The sequence below is a fragment of the Dermacentor silvarum genome, chromosome 4 (assembly GCF_013339745.2).
Source record: "Dermacentor silvarum isolate Dsil-2018 chromosome 4, BIME_Dsil_1.4, whole genome shotgun sequence".
In the NCBI taxonomy this organism is placed as follows: Eukaryota; Metazoa; Arthropoda; class Arachnida; order Ixodida; family Ixodidae; genus Dermacentor; species Dermacentor silvarum.
In genome coordinates, this window is record NC_051157.2 from 47308987 (window position 1) to 47322779 (window position 13793).

General features: G+C 48.5%; 1 protein-coding gene across 1 annotated transcript; it reads right to left on the reverse strand.

Annotated features, from left to right (window-relative positions):
* Window positions 1-5684: 5684 nt before the first annotated feature.
* Window positions 5685-13001, reverse strand: LOC125944693 (probable serine/threonine-protein kinase DDB_G0281745). Its single transcript, XM_049665547.1, has 2 exons — window positions 12733-13001; window positions 5685-7078 (listed from the first exon to the last, which is right to left on the reverse strand). Exons 1-2 carry the CDS (start codon window positions 12899-12901, stop codon window positions 6147-6149), a joined length of 1101 nt encoding a protein of 366 aa, XP_049521504.1. The 5' UTR covers window positions 12902-13001; the 3' UTR covers window positions 5685-6146.
* Between the last annotated feature and the right edge of the window lie 792 nt (window positions 13002-13793).

The following is a 13793-nucleotide window of genomic DNA, read 5'->3' on the forward strand; positions in this document are numbered from 1 at the left end:
CTGCCGTGGCGGTTGCATTCCGATTGGAGCAGAATGTAACAAAGCTCGATGTACCGTACATTGGGTGTACGTTAAAGGACCCCCAGGTGGCCAAATGAATCCGGAGCATGGTTCTTAAGATTTTTTTTCTTCTTTCTTAGAAAACAGATTTGAAGGGGTCTAACGCTACAGGTCCTGCAGTTTTCACTGCAACCGTAGCAGTAAATTTAATTTACTTAAACTCATTGCAATAATATGTATGACCAGATTGCCTGCGAGAGAGAAACGATGGTATTCCTAAATAAATGCATCACTGTGTGATAATCCGAATATAATCTCACTAACAGGGAGGGAGCAGTCTACCTGACTGGAGCAGTATTTTTTATTTGGGGTGTTGCTACGCTGCGCTCCGCAACACCCGAACGACCGCCGCTTCGCGTTGGCGCCCGGCACCGCGACTTCCGCCTCGGCACCGGGGCTCGAACGCGAGCAGTATCCGCTTGTTTACACCATCACAGTTCACCGAGATCGATAGCCGTCGTGCCACACCACTACTGCAAGGATTTCTGCCACTAGAACAAACGCTGCAATAATAAAGCGCGGCAGGAGTAGGCCAGACACCGCCAGACATTCAACCCAGTGGAAGCTGTCCTTCAGCTGCCGCGGCTACGACCCGCGAGCTAAGCGGGCTCCCCACTGGAGGCCGTAGCTACAGGCTGACGGCACCGTGTCGATGACTCCCTGCGGCTATACGATCCGCAGGCTTAGTGGAGTCGACCGAGCGATCCAGGCGCCTCGGTCACCCCCCTGCCCTGACCAGTTCAACCGTGGGCCGAACGTCGGGCACAGCGACGTGGAGTCGACGACGCATCAGCGGGCCCAGTGACTTGTCGAAAGCAGCGACGTGACGTGGCCACGTCGATGGGCTCAATGTAAATCTACCACTAACTTATGAATGCATATCTGAGGACTTTGGTGAACTTGTAGAATTAGCTCGTGTTGTACCTTGTTTGTTTTGTGTTGTTTTCTTTGCCGTTTGCTTTTTTCGATTATAAATGTTTTTTTCTTAAACGTGTGACTTGTCCCTGTCTGTCTTTGGTCTGCCGAAATTCGTGACAAACATTAGACTTATATACAAGTTAAGAATTTTAAAGCATCGACACTATGGAAATGTCGAGGTGTAATGTTCTAGCAGCAAAACCTGGTAGTTAATACCTATTTGTTAAATGAAAAAAATCACCAGCCCTTCCCCTGTCGAGAAAATGGGGGTAAGCGAACTTTGTGGCAAGACGACGCTGTCGCAGGCATTCCGCTTCCTTTGCCCTAAACTGAGGGTCGGCGGCTATTCGCTGACGTTTCGACTGGGCTTCGGAAGCCCTCACGCTATAGAATCGGCACGTCGATGACGAGCCCTTCCCCGAGCGAGTTCGCGGCGCCGTTGATAATTCTAGAACACTTTGCCGTTGCTCCAACACAGCCTGCTCCTCGGCGGAACGCACCACACGCGGCCTTCCCATCCGTACCCCGAAATTGATCTGAGGCGAGGGAAGCCCGGCGGAGCGCGCGCCAACCCCGTTTCCTTTCCCTCCCTGCGACACGCCAAACGACACTGGTTGGTCGCGCGCGTCACGGGATCCGGCGCCGGCGCAGCTTTCCTCTGGGCAACTCTGGGAGCAGCCGGGTTTTTTTAGCGTGACACCACCACCACCGCCGACACTTGTGAGGCAATGGAAGCTTCGCCTGAATATGTCGTAAGTACTTGTCGCTAGTGTGAAAGAGCGCACTCCCAGTGCTTTATGACGACAGAAATAAGTACATGAAAACAGCACAACAGGAAAGAAATGGCAACATTGGTGATCCTGCTTACAATTTATTAAAGCCTCCTTCTAACAGTGGATTAATACTGCAACGTCAATGCATACTTTAGCACATTTTGGCGACGGATATATTTAAAATGATGCGGCAATCTCATGATTTCTGCTAAGCAGATATAAGTTCTATAGTTATCGGTTTCAACTTCACAGCATTAACAAGTGAAGAATTTAGAAAGTTTATTAGTAAATTTTTCATTAACTATACGCAGAAATTCCGATTTGTCATGAAATAATGTTTACCTTTTAATTTGATACACTTGAACAGGCCGAATTGCGTTATCTTTGACAGGCGACTAAGAAAACATATTTCCAACCAAAAGAACAAAAGAATTGCACAAGGGCCATAGCGCACTGATGTAATCGCTGCGAATCCGTGCGTTCGCTGCATTAGGTCGTCGTTGGCTTCGGTTGTACAGACAGCATTCAACACTAATGTATATCATATCGTATATTCTCTCGGCGATTGCTTCTTTCGCGCAGAAAGCCGGTTCGGCTATCTACATTGCGACGAACAAGGTGGCCGTGCATTGTATTTCTTGAAAAGAGAGCGTCTGTAAGTCATTTTGCGCGTGCTTTCGGTTTGCTAAGGACCAATCATTTGGCAGGTGAACAAATTTTTTCCCATTGAAGACACTTCAGAAATGTCCAGGAGGGCGTCCGCGCAGTGTTTCAATTGAGGACCGGCAACCCTCATACATCATACCCTAGCTCATACCGGTGTATGGTAGCGTAATCAAGGAGTACAGGAGGCATACATGAATATCTTGGCGAATATCTACAAGGAATCCACAGCTACTTTGGTTCTCCACAAGAAAAGTAGAAAGTTACTTATCAAGAAAGGGGGCAAGCAAGGAGACACAATCTCTCCAATGCTATTCACTGCATGCTTAGTAGAAGTACGTATTCAAACTCTTAGACTGGGGAGGCTTAGGAGTGAGGATCAACGGCGAATATCTCAGTAACCTTCGGTTTGCAGATGACATTGTCCTATTCAGCAACAATGGGGACGAATTACAACAAATGGTTGAGGACCTTAACCGAGAAATTGTAAGAGTGGGGTTGAAGATGAATATGCAGAAGACAAAGATTGTAATGTTCAATAGCCTGGCAAGGGAACAAGAATTCAGGGTCGCCAGTCAGCCGCTAGAGTCTGTAAAGGAGTGTGTTTATCTAGGTCAGTTACTCATGAGAAAGAAATTAACAGGTTGGGTTGGAGTGCATACGGCAGGCATTAGCAAATCTTTTACTTTTACTGGGAGCTTACCACTGTCGTTGAACAGAAAAGTGTACAATCATTCAACTCTACCGGTGCTAACATATGAGGCAGAAACTTGGAGGTTAACGAAGAAGCTAGAGAACAAGTTAAGGACCGCACAAAGAGCGATGGAACGAAAAATGTTAGGCCTAACGTTAAGAGACTGGAAGAGAGCGGTGTGGAACAGAGAGCAAACAGGGATAGCCGATATTCTATTCGACATTAAGAGGGAAAAAATTACTCCATCTCCCGCTAAAGGGAACCATGTGTGGATGCGAAGCAGCGGGGAGATGGTCAGCTTGAGCGGGAGATGGTTTCGCGGCAGCGGCCCGAGCGCTCATCGCGGCGCTGCACAGGAGAGATAATGAGGCGCGCGCGCTCCGTCATTTTCATACCGCGGAACTACCGTGGCGCTCCCAGCGGAGTATGCAGCTGTTGCACCACCTGTCGTGCGCGCCGCTCTGGATTTCTAGAGGAGAGAAAGGGGGAGCGTAGGAGAGGAGAGAGAGGGGAGGGGACGCGCATGCGCTGTGGGGGTGTGGCACGCGGGCGCCGCTCCGTACAGGATTCCTAGAGGAGAGAAAGGGGGAGCGTAGGAGAGGAGACAGAGGGGGAGGGGACGCGCATGCGCTGTGAGGGTGTGGGACGCCGCGGGACGCAGGACAGAGAAAGCCCCCGCAATAAGCTGCTTCGCATCTAAAAATGGAGCTGGGCAGGTCATGTAAGGCGTAGAATGAATAACCGGTGGACCATTAGAATTACAGAATGGATACCAGGAGAAGGGAAGCGCAGTCGAGGACGGCAGAAAACTAGGCGGGGTGATGAAGTTAAGAAATTTGCAGGCGCAAGTTGGAATCAGCTAGCGCAAGACAGGGGTAATTGAATATAGCAAGGAGAGGCCTTCGTCCTGCAGTGGACACAAATATAGGCTGATGATGAAGATGAACCCTCATATCACGTCGACGGGGAGCTACCGGCAGATGGCGCCGCCATATGTACGCGCGCGCGCATATTCTGTTTGAGCTTCTGCAGCTCGCTACGAATAATCTTGAGCACTACTCTTTGGTGCGAAATTTTCGGTCGCGGACCCACCGGTCGAACGATTAGAGTCGTTGGCTCAAAATACTTTTACCTTGCGACGACTTTCTGTTGTTAGACGCGCCGGTCATGGCGCGGCATCCTCGTCAGCCTAGAACTACACACCGAGTTTTCAGCGACTCGGCCGATCGTCGATCAGCGCGGTGGCGTAGTCAGAAATTTTTTTAGGGAGGGGGGGGGGGGGGGGTGGGATGGGCCCGCATGTGGCTGGGGCGGGAAGGTTGACGGGTTGTGTGGAGGGTGTGGTCTGGGCAGGGCACATATTAACACAGAATGCACCGGGCAGCGTGCACACAGAGTATCCACTCTCTCGCTCTTTCAATTGCGCATTTTCCTTACCCCCGGTATATACGGTAGCAAACCGAACGCTGTCTTTATTTTGTGTGATTTTTCTCTCTCTCTCTTTCTTTCGAGGGGGGGGGGGGACGTGCACAATGTGTCATCCCCCTCCTAGCTACGCCACTGGCGCTGTGTAGTGCACTTGTTGCTGGCACCAAATTGGGTTTATCTCGCATCTCGCTGGCGCACAATTTTCTAATACGCGATGCGGTTAGTACAGCGATCGAGGGCTAAATGTGCGCCGATCTGTGGCGATCGCTTCCTCGGTGTTGACTTATCGTTTTCAATTTCAGCTGTATGGGCAACCAGCGCTGAAGCTTCGCGTGCCAACATCAGCGCCGTAACACAGAGCCTAACGAGCGGTGGACGCAGTTTTCAGTAACGCATACTGTGATTGCTTGGCAGCAAATTCACCGATCATTTTGAGACACACTTTTCACGGCTCCGCAGATGACAGCGAACCGACGTGCTAGGACGCAGCAGCGCATGCGCTCAACGCAACGCGCATGGCCATGGACGGAACTTGGCTGAGCGCATCAGGCTAAGCAAACGTCGATACAGGCGCGCGTCTGTTATCGTTAAATATGTTGTGCCATCTTCGTATGCCTCCCTACCGGCCGGTGTATAAGCATATTTTAGTTGTACACTAAAACTGTCTTAGCGCCTCCTGGCCAGCGCTGGTTCCCCATAGGGTATCGCATCAAACACTACCCAAGGTTTTCAACTTAAAAAAAGAAAAAGAAAGAAAGAAAGAAGAAGAAGAAAAAAAGATTTGAAAAATCATGGCGCAACATACGATTTTAAGACCTACGGTGTTCGGTCGTCAGACCTCGTCAGACCTACGCAGTTATCGTGCGATTAAAATTCTGATTAGGTGCCCTCTTGACCTTCTGTAGTTTCATTCTCGTCTGTGAAAGTGGTGCGGTCTTAAAAGAACGTACATCGGTGTGCACGAGAAAAAGAAAACTGAATACTTCTCGTGCAGCACGCTGCACACGTCGAATCGCTGTTTCCCTCATAACGGTGCAAATGTACTGCCGCGCTAGGAATAAATGGGCAATATACTTGGCGACGTACAATTTTCGGGCACAAATCTGGAAGCCTGGGAGCATAAAAATACACGTCAACGCACATTTGTGTTCTCGTTGTATTTATTGAAATGACAACATGCTGGATATTGCAGTGAAACACTCATTTACAAAAGACATGAAAATTCTTTACGCGAGAACGGGAAATGTCTCGCGCGCCATGAAGTGTATACGCGACAAGAGATGCTGGCTAGTATACACGTTCAGGTAACCACGTGCGGTGAATCCGGCACCGCCAGATAGATGATTTCGGTATGTACAAAAGGACTTGCACCGCAACTGGTCATCATCGCGTGCAAGTCGTCCGCGCGCTATTTCGAATACCGAAGCGCGCTCGAAATGGCGCCATCCGCGCAATGCGACCGGCCTATCATTTGGTGTCTCGCGTTAATACCGCGGGGTCTGTAGAACAGCTGTGTAGGTAGGCCCCTGCTTAACGATAACGACATAGATTTGTGTGCTGCGATCGATAGGAACAAATCCTTCTTGGCACGCCGCTAGCCGCGCGCATGCTCAGTACCGGTGAACGGCGGCGTACTGGTCATAGTTCCTTTTTTGCACGTAGGTGTTGTAAGGGGAACTGCGGGGCGAACTGTTAGGTACTCCCGAATGCCAGACCACCGGACGAGGCCTAAAGGGTTGCGGCTGCTGCTGCTGCTGATGTTCCTGCTGCTGTTGCTGCTGCTGCTGCCAGCTCCTCTGCTGTGACTGTGCCCAACCATGCGAAGGTCTGGCGGAGCGCCAGCTCTTCGCGTCTATCGTGATCTGCTGCAGGTGAGGTTGAGAGAGCTTGTTGCTCTGCCGCCAAGGTGATGATGTCGGCTCGTTCAGGTTCTGCTGAACTGTGGCTGGCTCCCAGGTCTTGCCACTGTCTCCACCGGCGGCGCTATTCTCGTGAACGAGGAGCAGCAGTAGCTTGGCTTCGTTGGAGCCACCATCGTTGTGCTGCTCTTTAGCGGGTGCCGTGGGTTGCACGCTGTCTCTCGAAGGTGCGGCAGGTTTCCATGACGACTGCCGCTGTTCCTTGGTCCACAACGTCCTTCGGTCCAGGTTCTTGTTCCAGCGGGACCACTCGCGCTGCGGTGCGGGCGTGGTATATTGCCTCTGTCTCCTGGGGTAGATGATGGGCTTCCACTCCTTGCTGTTGCCGCTGCTTCGGTCTTCCTTGGACGAAGCCGGCCTAGGCAGCGGCTCCTTCCAAGCGGACACCGATTGCACTTTGGCGTGGGAGGCGAGCGGCTTGTCGAGCGCTATCAGGATTATGGGCAACTTGTTGTCGACCTGGACGTCGTAGGCTGGCTTGTCGGACTCGGGCTGTCGTTTCACTTCGGGTGGTGGCAGCGAAGGTTGGGGAAGCGCCGTCGGCTGCTCCTGGGGAATCCGAAGAAGTATCACCAACTTCTTCAGCTCTTCTGCTTCGGACATCTGGAACTGCTCGCGACCAACTGTGAAGTGAAAGTAAAAGAAAGGAGACAAATCGCAGTCAGTGGGCTGATGGATGCTATACTGTTTTAAATGGTCGCTTTAGTTACGTATAGTTTTATTTACAAAATGGCGTTCGCCTTCGTGATGGTGGAGACAAACTCAAAGACGAAAGGACTAAGAGATGCAGAAGGCATCAGGAAAAAGAAGTACGCCAGCCAGGAGTCAATAACACTGCATGTCCCTATCATGTGCCTATTGAGTTTGTGACAAGCGTGATTTTCTTGTCTTCATGTTACATTGTATTTCTTTTTTGTATATTTTGTTGGCTCATAAATTTAGTATAGTATTCCTCCCAGTCCTTTCGTATTTGTTTTGTTCTTGATTTCCTCCATCTGAATCCAATCCAATCCAATCAGTCCAAATTGCAGACTTTTGCGTGTTTCAAGATCTTGCTTTGATTCCTTTGCGACTATGTGCGAATGAAGCAACGAGGCTTGTTGGTGGGGTGGAGGTGACATGGAAGCCTGGTTCCAGGAGGCATTCTAGCCTCTTTAATTATGTCATGGCGTTCGCCAGCCCGTCGCTGCTTGCGCCCCTCTGTCCCCTGGCCATGCCTGTTGCACGGCTCTCGTTTCTGTCTGATTCCAATAGAAGAGATCGTACATACCGCTGCTTCATGACGCCATCTACTTGGCCCGAGCTGCTTGTTTAAGTTAGTTTTTATGTAATTCGAATGCGTGTTCTCTATAGTCACGCGTTTTAGCTACGCAGCTGATTCTCACTTGGCGTGCCCTCAAGCTGGCTGAATTAGCGCGAGCAGCCAAAGCAGTTTCGCATGATTTTAACGTGATAGCGTTAACGGCCCCGTGTCGCAGAAATCCCGGCGTTGGCGGGGATGTCGGCGTACGTGGTGGAGAAAATCATGCCCAACCGCCCCGACCCCAGACCGCGCAGGCCTTCCGTGTGGCGCAAAGTTTAACGCAGGAGAAAATTATCCCGAACCACCCCGACCGCTCAGGCCCTCCGCGTGGCGCAAGGTGTTAGTGAACAAAAATTGAATTTCTCACAGTGAAATCCGTCAGAAAAATGGTAAAGTATGACTTAACCACAACCTACAGACATGGTGGCGTTGGATTGTAATTTGAATGTACGAGAAAACATAATTCTGTTACCAGGAAACTCAAACACAAACCCCTTTTCCAGCATTTCTACCATACCAACTGCGGCGCTCTCGGATAGTTAACTTACAAAAATCATATCGAGATGGCGCTCGCATCCTCGGCAGGACAAATTGGGACTTAGCCCACCTAATGCGTCTTGGACACGTGCGCGCGTTGGCACAATAGCAAACAATTAATAAAATAGTAAAAAAAAAAACGCCCTAAGGGCCATCACATTTTAATATAAGACAATTAACTTATATTGTCTCTGGAAAACGTCTTCCCAGCATTGCAGTTCTATTCAAAGTGAAGCCGACTTTAAGGGGATCGGTGTAAGCTTGGTCTTTGCAAGCTGGCTTTCCCAGGTTCTGTGTTGCAGTGAAGCCTACTCAAAGAAAAATGCGACACGAACGGGGCGCGATAACGCTATCGCGTTCCACTCTTAAAGGCGAAGCTTCAGCGTCCTCCAATTTTTATTGCCCTGTTTATTGTTGGGAGTATATCAACTATAGCGTCTTCCTGCGTTATTTCGGTCAGAGAGGCGGAGAGTACGGCACAATGTTTTCGACTCCTTTCTGAGTCGATCAATTTACTCATTTCGATTGTCGCTTTCAGCAACTCACCAGGAGGCCGCTGCCACTGGTTCTTTGGACAGCAGGCCGCCAGCACGCGACTGTTTGGTCCTGAAGGGCGACAACTTATACCCAAGCATTAAGTTTACGCGAGTTGAACGTCCTGCTCTGCCCCGTTTGTAAATATACGTTGTGTGCTTCACTTAGTACTCTCTTTGGGCGTCGGCTTGTGGACAGAGCTTCGACATACAACTATGGATGCTACTCTTGCTTTGAAAACTTCTCAAAGCGACACTAAGTAGAAATACTAAGGCCAGCTAAGTTGGTACGTCACATGCCTTGGACCCATGTAGGTCACTCGTACCGTAAGCGGATGTTTGGAAAGCCAGAAAGTGAGTAGATGAAAACAAGGTGGGTTCGAAGCCACATTGAAGTCCTCGCACCCTGGCTCGCCATGAAGACGTGGATTTTGAAAATATCTGCTCGGGAACAGCTAGTTCACTGTTCATCAACACAGAGGGACCGCATTGCGTCTTAAAGTAAGCAGTGACTGAACGTGACAATATTTTGGTAACTTTTTCTGTGCATCAATGGCTAAAATAAGCAAAATATGCCATGAAATAATTTAATGCCACTGTTGTGTCATCGAATTACATCATGCCCCCTAATAATCAAATTGTTTCTCTCAAGGAGATGCAAGTATAGTTTTAATATAATACTCGAATAAAGTGATTTAGTGTTTACCTTTAGTTATATATAGAAAATACTTTTGAAAGAATACTCTATAACTCTAATAGTAAATAATACTAAAGTTTTGAAAGAATTCTACCGGTACAAAATCCTTCAAATGGGCGTGCTTTTTTGTCCTTTCCCATTCTGTTCTGTCAAACGCCACCTTATGGTTGGCTGCTTCGGTCACGTGGAGCGAACGAGGTACACCGTTCATGTACAACAGTATGTTCGCAGCATGCGCTGCACTTCTCAATGCTTAGCTTTCTTCCTTCGCATTCGCATAAAGGTATGTCATGCAGGTTCTACTGCGCTTCGACTTCTCATCCGCCGACATTTCCTTGCCGGAAAGAAGGTCTCAGTCAAGTCTTGCGGAGGTAGACTATTGTCATCGCACAATGCCTATAGGCATTCTAGATTATTCATACGCTTACAACATCATAAAACAGCAGCATAGCATAAATTTACAAAAACGACGTAGCTGAACTGCGCCGCGCAGGATCTTTCACTGTTTTGCTTTGGGCTAGCTTGTTACATTTGTTAGCGGCTGCACGCCTAGCATCCTACTAGTGATGATACTGATGATGATAAAAGAAAGTATACGCGCATGGAATACGACACACACACACATAACACAACATACAGTATTTAAAGTACCTCGTTAAGACCAGTGTCTCTCGGAGAAGTTAAGAACGTCTTCGTAGCGCGGGTCGCATAGGCGGCACTAGTACGAGGTTCAAGTACATGTTTCCGCTCAAACTACATTTAGTAAGTTACAAAGGTGCATTTAATGCTGTCATTACTGCGGCACTTGGGAGCGCGAACAGGTTTCATAAAAAGGCTACCAGGCTAACCTCTGCAGTTTTCGTTAAAGGACCCTTCCCTGTTCCGTTAGTGGCTGCGGTTACTATTCAACAGCAACCTTGCGGTGTCGAACAATGGCCGGGCAAGGGACTTCCCGGGCAAGAGATAGCGTTTGGACAAGGGGGCTTGTCTTCAAGTCCTCTTGTCGGAACGTTGGCTCCTCCTGACACATCCCTTGTTCAACCACAATTGATTACTTCCGAGTTTCTATCTTCCTATTAACCTATCTCTGTCTTGTCTGCAGGATGTTGATTTGCACATCAATACTATGACTAAAGGTCTCTGTAGTGATTTTGTAATGGGGACCACTAGTATATCGACCACTCGGCACACTCTTGCGTTCCGCAATGCGAGAAAAATGTGTAAGAGATGTGCAGGGGATGTAACACGAAGGAATGTGTCAAAAGTAATTTTACACTCATATGCGACCTATTTCCATTTGACGTGCGTTTCATAGTGAGGGAAAGCTTTGAGGGGAGTTTGCTTGCGCGTGCATGAAAGCGAGTAAACGAGAAACCTGCAGATTGATTTGGCAAACTGTTTCAAATACAGAAAAATGTATCATCACTGCTTGATCTTTATTGTACCTTGACGAAGAATAAACAGAAATCGGAGGCAGCAATCCTAGTTACTACGCGAGGAGTGTTGTCATAGCTGACCAAAAGTCATCTGCAGCTATCTATCATGGTATGGAAATAAACTGAATTAGGCAAAGTGCGAAATGTATTAATAGATGTCATTGGTGTCGTGACATTTTTTTTGTTGAATCCTTGGTATTATTTTTTGTATGTGGGCGATCCATATTAATAATGTGAGTTATATACAAACGCATTAAACATGTGTAATATAGGTGCATAACAGAGGAATGCGTAACATATGTTTGTCGTCATTACACATACTCGCAGAAATTGGGCAAAAATGAGCTTAATGAGACCACGGAAAAAACAAGTTGCATGAGATAACGTTGCTGCTAGCTTAGTAAGAGCGTGTAGTGATGGAGGGGTATTAGGGGCTGTGATTATGCGAGATAAACTAAATCAGCACCTTATTTTCATATCCTCACCAAGAATTTGCGTATGTACATGCCAGCGTCTTTTACAGTTATAGCTAATTCCTAACGTCATATCAAATATGACATGTACAAAAATGTCTTTGTTTTGTATTTCTTGAAAGCGCGCACCAAACTTACTTGCCAAAGATTGTTTTTCGCTTTGACATTTGCTATTGACCCTTGTTTGTCGAATCCTCTGAATACTGCTTTCTATTGCAAGAAATGTGAACAGCTTACTACAAAACAACTCAGGGCCTTCGATGATGCCAGTCATGTGTGTAAAATTCTCCCATTTAATGCTGATTGGTGACCTGCCTTTTATTGCAACTGCACAGGAAAGCTCGTCCACGAAAGATGCTGACATGGTGCTCGCTCTTTGTACTCTGACATTATGTACACCCTTCCGGTCTGCTTACGTGACAATTTGTCACTTTCCATTCCTTTATATCAGCGTTCCACCCCCAAATGCCATTTTCAGCACTGGAATAGCCGTCGGGATTGTCGGTCGCCGCTTTTGAGAAAAACACATTCTCAAGCTTTGCCAAATGCTGCACCAGCTGCTGACTATGCGAACGGATATGACTGTCCGGCAAGCGCCTTTCCTGCTCAAGAGGCATCGCTTACGATCGCCGGCTGCTTCAATAGGCATCCATGCCGTTCTTTACCGTAAAATTGAGGGGCAAGATCCCTCAACGAAATGTGCACCCCTGACAACCTTTGATATGGACGAAGGAAGCATTTTACTCTCTGTGTATGGCTATATTTCTGAATGCTACTGAAAAACTGTCGGCATTGTTGAAACCACGTGAATGACGAAAGTGTGGGGGATGAGTGCAGGAAAAATACGTAGCAGTTATGGGAGTGAGTGCTTCGGAATTTACAATATACTGTATATATCTTCTTATGATTGAACTCGTGAAACACGGTGTCGCCCGAAGAACCCGCGCTATGCATCGCACGCTGAGAAACGACTTTCACGCCCGGTAGTGTCAGCAGCGATTGTGCCTATACGGAAATGTCGGGGGAACTCGCCTCTCAGAGCCAGCACCGTCAGTCATGAGATAGTGCGCTAGTGTAGCGTGGTAGTGTAGTGTGTTAGTGTAGTGTATTAGTGCAGCGTATAATATTGTGTGCCATGGCTGTGCCGGTACACTATAGTCACACTGCCGGCCTCCTCTTTCGCAATCGAACGCCGCGCTTTGGGTGCACGGCACCAGGCCCTACGCGTGCAGTGGAACTGCGCGTTCGGTAGTACTTCCTCCTTCTCCTGCGCCGTCGCGAGCGCTTCTTCAACGAACCCTGGTGCTGTCCGTGAGTCTCGAAGCTGGCCTGACCTCCCGGGGGCGCTGCGATGGTGGCTGGCTGCCGCTGGTCTTCGACGGGCTCCAGCTGCGTCGTGTGGATGGGGAGGTGCACGACGAACGCCCTGGCCATCTTGTGCTCGGCCGGCACTGCGCCGGGCGCCATTGCCTGCCACGACGAGGAATCCCGGTAGCCGCTGCACACGCCGCTCAGCAACGCCAGCCACAGGAACGCTCCCAATGCCGCGCCGACGCAGCGCTGTGAGGAATGTCTGAGATATGAGCTTGCGGAGAGCAGTTGTATGCATATTTTCGCCCGAGCAAGAAGAAGGAAGTGGGTGGGTGGTGAGAGAAAGCAACGGGAAAGACGGCAAGGGGGGAGAGGGGGGGAGGAGGGGGCTCTTTAATGAATCTGGCGGAACGCCTGGCATGCTAACCCAGGTGACAGGGACCACAAAGTGATATGATACCGCACATAGCACGTCGCAGACACATAACATACACAAAACACACCACAATACGCAACCTACAAACTAATTAAAGTACCTCGATGAGACTATAGTGTCTCTCGGGAAATTTAACGTTTAAAGTAGAAGCAGGCGTTAGTCCTTGATGACAAAGTGGGTGGGGTGTCGTTCTCACCGTACTCCGATGTGTAGACGCTTATTATTCCTTTATTCTCCGTCCTGTATCGTGCGAGTTTCGTTGCTGCTTTCATTTCGTACATGATTAAATTGCACGTGTTCTCGCTGATGGGAAACAGGCCAGGTTTTGATGCGTAAACGTAAACAACTCCTGTTGAACCCTAGCAAGGTTAGATTAAAAAGAGAGGATAGAAAGGAACACTCAAATTGAACTATATGGTTTGACTGTTATTAAGGAAAAGCACACGTAAGTTGCAAAAGAAGAAAACGAAAGCATTTTCTAGGTCTCTCAAACCATGACACTAGCTTCATCTAGTCCTCACACCCTAAAGTTTTTATCGCACCCTTCTACCAAGTTGTCTGCGTGTCCAAATTGTCGGTATCTGCTTCATTCGAAGTTCCGTTCACCAGTTA